The sequence below is a fragment of the Poecilia reticulata genome, linkage group LG8 (genome assembly GCF_000633615.1).
Source record: "Poecilia reticulata strain Guanapo linkage group LG8, Guppy_female_1.0+MT, whole genome shotgun sequence".
In the NCBI taxonomy this organism is placed as follows: Eukaryota; Metazoa; Chordata; class Actinopteri; order Cyprinodontiformes; family Poeciliidae; genus Poecilia; species Poecilia reticulata.
The window spans coordinates 67853-80666 of record NC_024338.1 but is presented as its reverse complement, the minus strand read 5'-3'; the positions used below and the strand labels follow the sequence as shown (position 1 = coordinate 80666).

At 37.8% G+C, this 12814-nt stretch overlaps 1 protein-coding gene and 1 long non-coding RNA gene across 2 annotated transcripts in view; one reads left to right on the top strand and one right to left on the bottom strand.

Moving 5' to 3' along the window:
• The first annotated feature begins 213 nt into the window (after positions 1–213).
• The window catches only part of snrnp70 (small nuclear ribonucleoprotein 70 (U1)), a 15664-nt gene continuing 3063 nt past the window's right edge, over positions 214–12814 (top strand). Inside the window, exons 1-8 of the mRNA XM_008414975.2 lie at positions 214–427; positions 765–911; positions 993–1055; positions 4036–4090; positions 4166–4230; positions 4332–4394; positions 5135–5216; positions 10195–10296. Coding sequence (XP_008413197.1) covers positions 765–911; positions 993–1055; positions 4036–4090; positions 4166–4230; positions 4332–4394; positions 5135–5216; positions 10195–10296 — 577 coding nt within the window. The 5' untranslated portion in view covers positions 214–427. The remainder of the gene's footprint in view (positions 428–764; positions 912–992; positions 1056–4035; positions 4091–4165; positions 4231–4331; positions 4395–5134; positions 5217–10194; positions 10297–12814) is intronic.
• Positions 11706–12808, bottom strand: LOC103468123 (uncharacterized). The gene is made up of 2 exons (XR_534161.1): positions 12300–12808; positions 11706–12205 (listed from the first exon to the last, which is right to left on the bottom strand). It is a non-coding gene; the product is annotated as an uncharacterized LOC103468123 (long non-coding RNA).

Sequence of the window (12814 nt, the reverse complement as noted above, 5' to 3'; positions counted from 1 at the left end):
ATCGATTAAATGCGCTGATACGTCATTGTGCTGCTAAACACATAACGCTGAGTGGAGTGGTGTACCGCTCCAAGATGGCCGCCCTAAATCTCGTCAGCGACAGTAGGCGAGAGCGGTCCATGAGACGTCTATCCTTATATTATGTCTATGTTGCCGACGTGCACTCATGTTGTTCGCTTTACGTCAGTAGTCTTCGTTTTACGACGTCCCGCCATTTTGTATTTTTTGAGAATCCTTGCAAGTTTCCTGTACACATCCAGCTACTCGGCTCGCGCTGTATTCACTTTTGTGGTAACTCTGAACGGTTCTGTTGGGATCATTTTGTTGTTGCTTTGGGAGACTACTTTGGTCCGGGAGATCAATCTACACCGGAGGTTTTTCTCTGAAGTCCATGGTGTGAAATTTGTCGAACAGTGGAGGAGAGAAGGTAGGACAAATGTATGAGGCTTGTGGCAGCATTGTTAGCTTAGCGGCTACGATGAAGGTAGACAAGACCAGGCTTAAATGCGACCTAGTTGCGATAGTCTGTAACGAATATTGAATATTATGTATAATTTCGACGTCAGTTGTAGTTTTAATGCAGGGTCCACCGCTGTTGGCCTATAGTCTGGACATATAATAATAAGAGTGATGATAAGGAAGTCGGGGACAACAATGAGCCTTTCGCGCTAACAATGCAGCAAGCCTTTAGCCTGTTGATCTGCCATATGTCAGACACTTGTGGTGTAATTAAACTACTTGATGTTTCTTTTTTGATATGAAAGATGACGCAGTTCCTCCCACCGAACCTACTGGCCCTGTTTGCGCCTCGGGACCCCATACCTTTCTTACCTCAGCTGGAAAAACTACCCCATGAGAAGCACCACAACCAGCCTTACTGTGGTATCGCTCCCTTTATTAGGCACTTCGAGGTGATTGTTGGTTTTTCTTTTTTGTACGTTGCTCTGGTTTAACGTTCAATTTTCTAACTGAAATAGTTGTCTTTGGGTCAGGATCCAAGAGATGCACCTCCACCGACCAGAGCAGAGACTCGTGAAGAGCGTCTGGAGAGAAAGGTTAGAATTACCTGGTTAACAGTTTTCAAGTACTTGAAATAGTGACTGAATTTGTTTTGCCACTGCCCTTAGGCACTGATCTGTGGACATGTTGTGTAACTCTTTATGTTTATGTAGTGCTAAAAATAGTAACCTGAATAATCTAGGAAGATGTACAGCTAACTGACAATAAATAAGATTTTATATGTACAATTGAAGCCAGAAGTTTACATGCATTATATTACCAAAAGTATTTGCTCACCCATCCAAATTATCGGAATCAGGTGTTTTAATCACTTGCATGGCCACTGGTGTATAAAATTAAGCACCTAGACATGCACGCTGTTTGCAAAAACATTTCTGAAAGAATGGTTTGCTTTGAGGAGCTCAGTGAATTTCGGCGTGGAACTGTGATAGGATAAATAATCCACAGTCAATTGTCAGCTGTCTTTATGAGAAAATGGAAGTGTTTGGGAATGACAGCAACTCGGCCACAAAGTGGTAGACCATGTAAACTGACGGAGCAGGGTCAGTGGATGCTGAAGCGCGTAGTGCGAAGAGGTCACCAACTTTCTGCAGTCAGTCACTACAGGCCTCCAGACTTTATGTGGCCTTCATATTAACATATTATTAAAATCTGAACTACTGCCAAATTATTGATCCAGCAGTGTTTCTCTTCGTAATTAGACTAGTTCATCTGATTCCTATTTAGTTACCTTCTCATTGACCACTCACCTCAAACTCTCGCTGTCACCATGTTGTTTTTCTCCAGCGTGACTAACAGAAAATGTTCAGATTGGGAGAGGGGAGAGACTAGTGACGCATTTGTAGGGTGTCGGATAAATCATACTCGCAGTGAATTTGATGGCGAAAACTTATTATTTGAATAACAATTTATACTCGATGGTTTCAATGGTGCCATTTTAACCATCGTAAATTGAAAAACTTATGATACAGTCCTGCGAAAAGCAGAACTTCATTCATGTTAACTGATAAACTAGCCTCCGGTCACTAGGTGGCAGCAGTGTTCAAACTAAACAGCAGGCTGCCTGTTCAAGCCAGTAGAAGTGGCTACACAGCACTGTTGTAAAGGAGCAGAGGGGAAGAAAAAAAAACGGAGCGAAGGATACAATCATAGAGGAGAGATGGCATTTGACAGTGAAAAGAGAAATGGCAGCAGAGGTCAGTAAAGCAAGTTTGACGGAGTTTTATGTCCCGGCTAAGAAATGTTCATTTTCAAATGCAATAATAATACTACTAAAACCCAGTCGTACTAGCAGAGTAATTTAAATATTGGTAGAGTAAACACACAATTTGCCAGAAGAAAGTTGTTAAATTAAAACGCTTTGATAAAGTGATGTGTAACTTGACCCGCTCAGCAAGTCTGGTTCTTTCTGAGAGGCGTTTAAAAAGTCCTTCAAAGTCCTGGGGCTGAAAATTTGCTTCCGATGTGCTAAAACATTTAGTACTTACTCATTTGTTAAACCAGTACCAACTATAACCTTATAACCCTCAGTACTCTGCAATTTAGTGCAGTATGGTGAAAACTGAAGAAGCTGATAAGTAACCAATGCTTATAATTGTAAAAAGTTTTACTATATTAAGTCTAAAAATGCACATTTCAGTGAATCATTTACACTTTTTCATTTTCAAACTGAGTAGTCTTGATTAAATGTTAGTGATTCACTCAATAAACTGATTTTGGAAATTATTTTGAGGCTTAGAACAATAAAACAGCGGTTTTGATAAGGTCATAGAGCCAGTGGTTTGTACGATAAATTATTAAATATGAACAGATTCACAATAGTATTTAAATTCTGGGGCAGGAAGGTCACTGAGTGGGGGAGCACGAAAAAAATTATGATCCCTAGGGGGGGCATGACAGAAAATAATTGAGAAACACTGCCATAAACACTCCTAAACCTTGTGGACAGCCTTCCCAGAAGAGTTGAAACTGTTCTAACTGCAAAGGGTGGGCGAACATCACTGAACCCAATGGATTAGGAATGGGATGTCATTTAAGCTCATATGTGACAGTCAAGACTGGCACGTTCATTGATTTGAGATATGGAGTGATTTTCAATGGCAAAACAGAACAAAAGTGAGAAAGAAACACTCCTCTGAGAATTTAAATCATAATGGTATTTTTATGGTGCTGTTTAACCTTTGAGTGAGGTTTAATTTAATGCTTCATATTTAAAGGGATTAATGCTTGAATATTAATTTCTACAGTCATATGAAAAAGTTTGGGCACCCCTATAAATCTTAATTATTTTTATTTCTAAATATTTGGTGTTTGAAACAGCTATTTCAGTTTGATATTTCTAATAACTGATGGACACAGTAATATTTCAGTATTGAAATGAGGTTTATTGGACTAACAGAAATGTGCAATATGCATTAAAACAAAATTTGACAGGTGCAAAAATTTGGGTACCCTTATCATTTTATTGATTTGAATACCCATAACTATTTTTCACTGATTTACCGAAACACAAAATTGGTTTGGTAACTTCGTTAAGGTTTGAACTTCATAGCCAGGTAATATGATTGTGTGTATGTATGTGTTTAGACACGTACATATCTAGTATGTACTAGAGGTGTGCCGATGGATCGGCCACCGATCATAATTGGCCGATTAAGAAGGGTTCAGTGAATGCGCATTTGAAGCTGGAGGTTCGGTACCTCAAAGAAGGTTGAGAACCACTGGACTAGACACTTCAGTTTGGGTTGCCAATTTGTTCCGTACTTTATTGTTACACATCCACATTTGTAAAGAAGTGGTCCTCGAGTGCTTTATATAGTAGTCTGCCCCAGTCATTGTTTCACTCACGGTGTTGGTGTTGCAATATTGTGCCCAAATGCTTTCTGGGTAACACAGACCAAGCGACACGCTGCCGCCGCAGTTTCTGTCTCTCTTTCCCCAGTGAAACCAGGTGTTCTGTCTAAACCAATGTTGGTGAATATTCTTCATTTATTGGTTGTTTTGTTTGGTTTACAGAGACGAGAGAAAATTGAGAGACGGCAGACTGTTTTGGAAACAGAACTTAAGCTTTGTAAGTTTATACCAATATAAAACTTCTTTACATTGTTATTTTAGACTAAATTTGCTTTTATCTTTTTTACCACAGGGGACCCTCATAATGACCCAAATGCTCAAGGAGATGCTTTCAAGACCTTGTTTGTTGCACGAATTGTTAGTATGGTTGGATCAAAGTTTATTGCAGTCCTTACAATGCGATGCATTAAACTAATCATTTTTAATATTGAAAATAAAATATTGCTTTTTCTATGCAGAACTATGATACTACAGAGTCCAAGCTTCGACGTGAGTTTGAGGTCTATGGCCCCATCAAAAGGGTAGGTCAGCCTGCTCATTTGTTAACCCTTACATCAGCTACAGCTTACATTTTACACAGGTTTATTTATAGAATTGTAGGACCCAGCATGGTCAGCCTGAAGTCGGACTGTCAGTGTTCATATTCACACAGACCCTTAACAGTTCCATAAACGCAATGCTCCTGTGAAACCTTCCCGCAGCAGGATCCATCATGGTGTTTTGTCATGTGATTTCAAACAACATAGTAAATACAGCTATCATGGCAGGGAGGAATGACTATTACGATTTCACAAGTTCAGAGGAAGAGGAAATAATTGATGGGAGAGAAAATGTCTTTAATTTTCACGCTATTTAAAAAAGAAAAAGAAAGGGGTGGTGTTCCGCTGCATTAGACTTAAAGTGGGGGAGTTTAGATCTGACTGAAAAACTGGTATTCTGACTACCTGTGCTAACAATCCTTCTTACCCTTGACAAATACTGAGAACAGCAGCTCATAGAAGTTTGTTTTCCACATAAACACACCCATAAAATTCAAACCAATCACACCAATAGTGATTGATGGAGGCCTGTAAAGTTCGGCAGGGGCTTTTGATAAGAAGGGGCTGATGACATGAGGCCGAGAGCAAAATGATGGGATTTTTGCCATGCAGCTGTGACAAGAACTGATTTCAGCAGTTTTTCTTGACCATGCAGAGCCCTTTAGTCAGAGGAAGCTCATTATGTTTTCAAATGATACATTTTCTCATTTTTCTTGTTCCAGATTTATATTGTCTACAACAAGAGGACGGGAAAGCCTCGTGGCTACGCTTTTATTGAGTACGAACATGAACGAGACATGCACTGTGAGTACCAAACGATGTCTGTGTAAGCTCACTCTCTCATACAGCCTATTCTTTGATATACACGGGGGCGTTTACTTGAGGAGTTTTTTTTTCTTCTTTTTTCTTTTTGCTGCTATCCTTTATATTGATAACACTGGTCAGTAATGGGCAGGCCAGCTAAGTTCCTTGAAGCACTGTTTACAGATGAAGAGATTGCATGAAATCCCAATGCTTGGTTTGTGTGAGTGTGTGTGTGTGTGTGGGCTTGTTATAGACGCTAGTCACCTTTTGACTAAAAACCGGATTTAGATAGGAAGCAGTTCATTCAGATCACCAGGGGACAAAAATAAAATGTATTTTATCTGTGAACCTGAACATGTTTGCTTGTCAAAGGGTACATTGTCTTTTAACTGTGAGGTGTTGTAGTTCTGTGGAACAGCTGCTCTCCTGGTTTGGACGGAATGGTAAGCACAAGGTCAAACTGGACACCAAACATTGACGGAAACATTCTTTAAATCCCATCATCTTTTACTGTGAGGCTGTCCGTTTTTATCTTTAACTCTGGTCATGGTGAGCTTTTTTTTTTCTTTTTCTTTTGTTAAGTTTATCACAGTAGCTATTGCTGCCCAAATATTTGAATACAATTTTAAATATATTTTCTAGGAGATATGAATACGATCTCTTCAGACAAGTGATGTCATCCAAAGGTTAAGCCATGCTCCTTTACTGGATCAATGCAGAGCCTACAGTGTAGCATATTAAAGAGATATTTTAATCCCTAGTGTGCAGTGGGGCTATGTAACTTTGCGTCCAAACAATTACAAAAATAACATAATAACCAAAAAAACCCAAAAACCTTTAGGTCACTTTTAGTGCAATAAATGCGTTGTATTTCCAAATTTATTTTTGATTGACCAAAATGTTTTCCCACCAAAGTGAGTTAGCTTAGGTTCAAGTTGCAGTGAGACCAAAAGTCTTGCTGACACTTTTTTTCTTTTAAATTGCTACAACTGATCTTCCATATTTGCTGGTATATTGAGCTCTAAACTGTCTTTTGTTGTCATGATTGTGGATCTAATGATTCTTTGCGTTGCTCTGTAAATTGCACTTGGGCAATGTTTGGCGATCCCAATATATTTGAGCAGAGGAACCATTTCAATTAATCTAAATTTCTGTATAGTTAGGTGTCTATATAAGCTACCATGAAGCCTCTGCGGGGATCTGATAAGGCAGCATATATTTAGCTTTCCACCATTCTCTGGTATTTGTAGAATCAGCTCTCCTAGACCAGAGTTGCTGAACCCACAACTCTGTAGTGATAGTTGGAAGGGAACTGAGGGGGTGGGATGTGGGCCTCAACAGTATATTAACTGTGTGTTGTTCTCATTGCCACTGCAGCCGCCAATCTGTGATGGCTATTGGCCAGAGCTGGCTGGCAGATGATGATGGTTATGATACATCTACACCCTACTACCACAGCTCAGTATATGGTTGGTATAATGGGTTTGTATGATGGGTAAGATTTCTTTCCACCCTCCATCTCCTACATAGGGAAGTGGAGCAAAGTTCAATGGGTAAAGCATCTTTTTGTTGGCCCTAAAGAATTTATTTATTCGTTTAATATAATCTGGATTTTAGGCTTTGACCATTGAACGCTCCCCTGTACAGTACTCTGCAAAAACGTTTCCCAATGATTTTGCTTTGTGTTAAAGCCACTTCAGGTTTTTGAAAGCTTGAAGTTAGGAAAAATAGGCTGTGTGATTATGGGTAGGCACAGCACATTAGAGTAAAAAGAAGAAACAACTTTTTTTTAAGTTGCCTGATCAAGGTGCTGGAATTGAATGTACAGATGCTTCCAGATTGGGCTAAAACACTTTTTTGTGTGGGGAAAGCTATTATTGTGTGAGGATTACTTGAACTAGATGTTTTCAACTTTTTAAAATTACATCAGAGGAAGTGTTAAAACTATATTTTGTACATTCTGTCAGATATGCCAAACCTCTTCACTCATTTGATATGGAAGAGTTGGCTGCATTTTGGAAATCTGAGTCTAAGTAATGATCTACATTGCCTACGGATAACACGGCTGCGGTTTTAGTAACATGAATGGTGAAGGCAGTTAGAAAAGACAGCAGTAGAACTGGTTTGCCTTGGTTTATAAAATCATAAAATTCTGTTTTATTGTAACTGTTCTTACAGACCAGTATGATGTCACTGTGAATATATTTGAAAATAAGAGCTCTCAGCTGGCAAGTAAAGCCGATTTAGAGTTTTGTTATCTTGTTAGACTACAGTTTAAAAAGAGAAGATTGGCACTTTATGAAATTAAGAGATAAGAAGTCAGCCACAAGTCTCCATGGATCTTTCATCCTTAATTGACTTATTTTCCCAGGACACTTGTTGTGTTTGACTTGTCATCTGACCCTGACACTTTAGTGTAACGTTTTTGTTTATGCTAGGAAGCAGATAAATTTGCCCCTGAGCTGGCTTTAATAAAATATGCAGATGAGGGGAATTCCTTGATAATTTTCAGCAACAGCCTACTCATTCATTATTTACTATATTAGGACACATGCAGTTTCAGGCCCTAGTTCCTCCGGATATGGCTCCCAACATTTCAGTAAAGTCCCTTACTGAATTACTGATGGGATTTTTTTTTCCACCAAAGAGGTTCTAGATTGGTAAAGGGACCACTTTGCTTTTCCACCATCTGAAAGTCAAGTTGGTGTCATGTAAATACCACATTTTGTTCCTTACGTGTTTGATTTTCTGCCTGTTTTGTTCTGAGGGGTTTTTTGCTTTTCTTTTGTGACGGATGATATTGCATATTTATCCCATTATTTCTGCAAACAGATGCTCTAATATCAAGACTTGGTTTACCAGGGGAGCTTGTGAATGCTTCACGATGTGATCATCTGATCCCTTATCCAAAAGCCAAAAAACTGAAATTACACTGCTTTTAGAGCAAAATATATATATATAAAAAAAACAACATCTACATAACATTATGGATTCAGGGGAGTAGCATGTTGACCTACTTAAATGACAAGCAATTTGGAAAAAAAAAAATCAAAAAAGATTTGAGGCAGTCAGCTTTTGTTAATCTGATGCTAATCAGTAACAAAAGTACAGTTCTGTTGCTTCAGTATGCATATAAACCACACAAAGAGTGTTTATCTTGTATCTGAATACATGCAGAGTTTTTAATGTGCAGAACTAGATGTACAATGCAAAGTTCTTTAGCGTAACTTTTAAGTGACACTAAGGCAAGTTTCACTACCACTGAAATCTATTTAGCAACATAAAACTTTCTCATACAGCTACAGTTGAGAAAAAAAGATGGTCCAAACCAAAAACATTGTTTGCGTTTTTCAACAGTAATTGCTCGCTCTGCATTTAACTGAATTGATCACCTGAAATGTCGTCAGGTTGAATGTAAACATTTCTGGTATTGGAGAAAAATCAACTGAAAGTATATTATATTTCAGAGAATGTAACTGTGTGCTATATTGAACATGGCGTACACTGGATTGTGTAAAAATGAACAACTCTGAAATGATTGAAAGCTTTTTCATTCTCAAACATCTTCAGTCACACTCAATTTTAAAAATAGAGAGTTTTAAGCACTATTGATCATACATACACACACACACACATTTTTTCTTCTGGCCCAATAACGAACCGGTGCAGGATAGCACTACTTTTTCCTCACCCAGTGCTTATCTTGGTGAAAACATAAACTGGTAGGTTTCGAGCTCTAACACCACTTCAGAACTGGGGCCAGTTTGGTGGAAAGTGCTTCTGAGAGATTTCAAACCACATCTTAGATGTGTTCTTCGACTGTCACACCTCAACAAAAGTAGGCATCTCATTTGTACTTCTATCGCACACAGTGGTGTTAGAGACATGTATTTTAGCTAGAAGGGGTTTTATTCAGAGGGTTTTCTTTAAGCCAACTCCTGATGTAAAGTTAGTCCAGTTTCTCTTTGCTTTCTTTTAGTTTTTCTTCTTTTTGCTTTTTTCCCCCCTCAGTTGGTCAGTGTTGTTGGTGACCGTGGGGGTGTGGTAAGACCCCGCAGTCGAGTTGGTTTTTGTCATTGTTTGTGGACACAAAATCACAGACACGAGTGGAGTGGAGTGGAGGGGGGAGTTAGGGCAAGGGCCCTGACAGAAATGTTGTCTGAGTGGTTCTGTGGTGCAGCAAACCTTTGGTATGGTTCTGTAAGCTGCAACGTTTGGTAAGGCCCTCTGACTATGTGCTAGGTTTCTTGTTGATATAAAGATAAATGTCACAAATTTAATTCTCAAGGTAATAAGAAAAGATCAATTTGCAATATCTGGATAAAAAAAAATTACGTTTTTGTGTTCTTACTATAGAATTTAGTTGTTTTGATTAACTTAAGCGTATTAAGTATTATGCTCTGATTTGTCAAAATGAAAGTATGCAAGTCCCACAATGGATGACAAAATGTTTGCAAAATGGCAATATATTGTTATAACTGAATATTATTGGTGAAATGCATTTTGATTACCTTACTTGAAGTATTTATCATCATGTTGTTGTCAACTTATCCCACTAATAGTACCTGTGTTGACAGTTCCGATTATATAAGCTAAGACTTGATAGAGTTGGATAAATGCGTAATCTTGATGCGCTTCTTCTACTGTAGGGATTTTTTTTTAAATAGGCCCATGTCTTTTCCCAGTCTGAATTATGAAAGAAATACATTTTTAATAACAAATGTTGACGATAAGAAAGCTGGCCTCTGGATGTTTTAAACAAAGTCAAAAGTGTAATGTATCAGTGACTCATCTGGTGGAAGGAAGTCTGCTCCAATTATCCTTCGGCTTTTACCCAGAGAGCAGCCGTCTTTGCTTCACCTGCTCCTGGTCAGTATAATAATCCACTGTATTCTGTTTCTTTTTTTCCTCCCTTGGTCACGTTGCTGTTTTTTCCTCCAACCTCACCTTTGTCTTCTCTCTCTCCATTTTTCTACAGCTGCCTACAAGCATGCAGACGGAAAGAAGATTGATGGTAGAAGAGTGTTGGTGGATGTGGAAAGAGGACGCACTGTCAAAGGCTGGCGTCCTCGCAGGCTAGGTCAGATGCTTTTGTGTCCTAGACTTTCAGGCTTTTCTGCCTAAAATGTTAGTTGCTTGTGTATATGCCTTTCAGATCTGTACTGGGTTTTGGGGAGGCTCATCAGAGTTGATATGTGAAAGGGCTGATAATGTGCATGTGACGTTCCTCTGAGCAAATGTAGAGCAAACTTTTCTCTCGACTGCAGAATAGGGCGAAAACAATTGTGATTAATCAATTATTGAAAAAAAATCAAGTCAAATAATTTGGTAATTGAATAATTAGCTGGAGATCACATAGTCTGAAACAATTCATTTGCTGCAAGTCCACTACTCTGAGAGCAGATATTAAGCCAAAGCTTTTCAAAATGATATACATTTAGCATTTAAGTTGAAAAAAATATAGATATTTTGACTGCAAATATATTTTACCCAGAACTCTTCAGGTAGAAATGTTTTAGCTTAAAGTGGTTCATATTGTTAAAAAAAAAATCTGTTTAGGCACCTTTTCCTGTTGAATTATTAATTGGTTAATCAAAAAATAGCCAACAGATTAGCCCTACACTGCTAAAACAGCTGTCTTTATGTGTATAGCATAAAAATGATGGCTCAAACCTTAAAGAATTTGCCTCCATCATGTGTTGCTATACAAGAAAATTACTGTTATCTGACAAATGTTAAGTGTCAATTACAAAAGCTGTGGGCTGAGTTGAAAGAAGCAAAACAAGTGGTTTGTGTTTTGGCCTGAGGGGGCGCTCCAACTTACTGCCAAATAACTAACAACAACTTAGTTATACCCATTGCAGTATAGCTACTGCAAAAAGTCCCCTTTCAAAAACAAGAAAAAAAGTACAAAAATAGGGTATAATTTTCTTAAAATAAGAAAAATTATCTGCCAACAGAACAAGAAAAATTTGTTTTGTCAAGATTTTCTAAAACAAGAAAAAATATCTAACCAAGATAAACGTACAAATATCTTAAAATTAGTGTATTTTTACTTAAAACAAGCCAATTTTACTTGTACGAGGAAGATATATTATCTTATTTTAAGAAAAATGTTCTATGAAATTAAATCTCATATATTCTATTTGTATTAGTAAAATTGGCTTGTTTTAAGTACAAATACACAAATTTTAAGATATTTGGAAAATCTTGACAAGATAAATTTTCTTGTTCTGTTGGCAGATAATTTTTCTTATTTTAAGAAAATTATACCCTATTTTTGTACTTTTTTTTCTTGTTTTGAAAGGGGACTTTTTGCAGTGATATACCTAAAACTAGTTTATTTTTATTGTTGCATAGGATTAAAATATATATTTTGTCATAGCTTTACTCAAGGTTCTTATGCTAAGGCAAAAATCCAAAAATTGATCCTGTGAATACTGGAACAAGAGACGTTATTGGCTTGCTGAAATGAAGACATAAGTYCAATTACTTTTAACATCTTTATTACATTTAAGTTTCACATAAACACAATAAAACATGACTACTGGTCAGAATTTAAAGTCTGGATKGGCATCTGATTCTGAAACAATCCTGTAAAATGACAGAACATTGACGAACCGACACATCTGCCACACTCATAAGATGCCCTAAGAGTCAAGCAAATCAAATTGTCCAAAGCAAAAAAAAAATCTTGGGATTAGATTGTCAACAATAGGAGCTTCCTCCACAATGAACTTCTTCCAATCAGCCATAGCCTTCTATATGTGGAAGTCTTGCCTCAGTTACGGACGGKGTTCTCAAGACGTCTGTCAGCAGCACAGAGAGGAGTGGCCACACACAAGCATGCTGAAAGGTGTAGTAGCTGTGATGTCCTCCTTTCAGAAGATCAGGRCAGGCAGGSATGGTTCCAATGGCCAGTAGAAAGTTGGTTTCACGATCACCACAGAGCTGAAAAGTGGTCTTGTTTGAAGTTGTTGGGTCATCTGCTAATTGGAGCACAGACAGAAAAACAATCACAAAACAAACCACGTTTTAGGGACTAATCAGTGTAATGATGAATCAGTATCATAAATTTCTTACCTCAAGAATGTGAAGGACGTTGTCACTTGCAATTCCCAAAGTTTCTTGTAGATGGTGCAATACGTGATTGACGATGTGTCTGGCATAGGCTTCACCATGGCAACAGTTTGGTTTACTTGAAAAATAAAACAAGTCTTATTTTAGTTCATGTGCTAAATTAAAAAATGGTGTTTAAAATATCCTGGTAACAGTGTGGAATATCTAACCTTTTAGACTCATTGCATTTAAGTTTTTAAATTACAGCACATCAAACACCCTCAGTTAGTGAAATACTAGGCGGAATTGCCCTTTAACCGTTTCCCGAATCAGAAGCTAAATGAGAAGCCACCTTAGCTATGTTAAAAACGGAAGCTACCAAGAACTCATGTCGATATTTTTAAGCCACAGCTATTGTGGTTAATRACTGTTCAAAGCTCATATTCACAAGAGCGGCTCTTTAAAATTGGCATATCACGACATGCTAACTAGCTTCAGTTAGCTTATCTTAGAAAGACAGACAACTTTAAACTTACCTC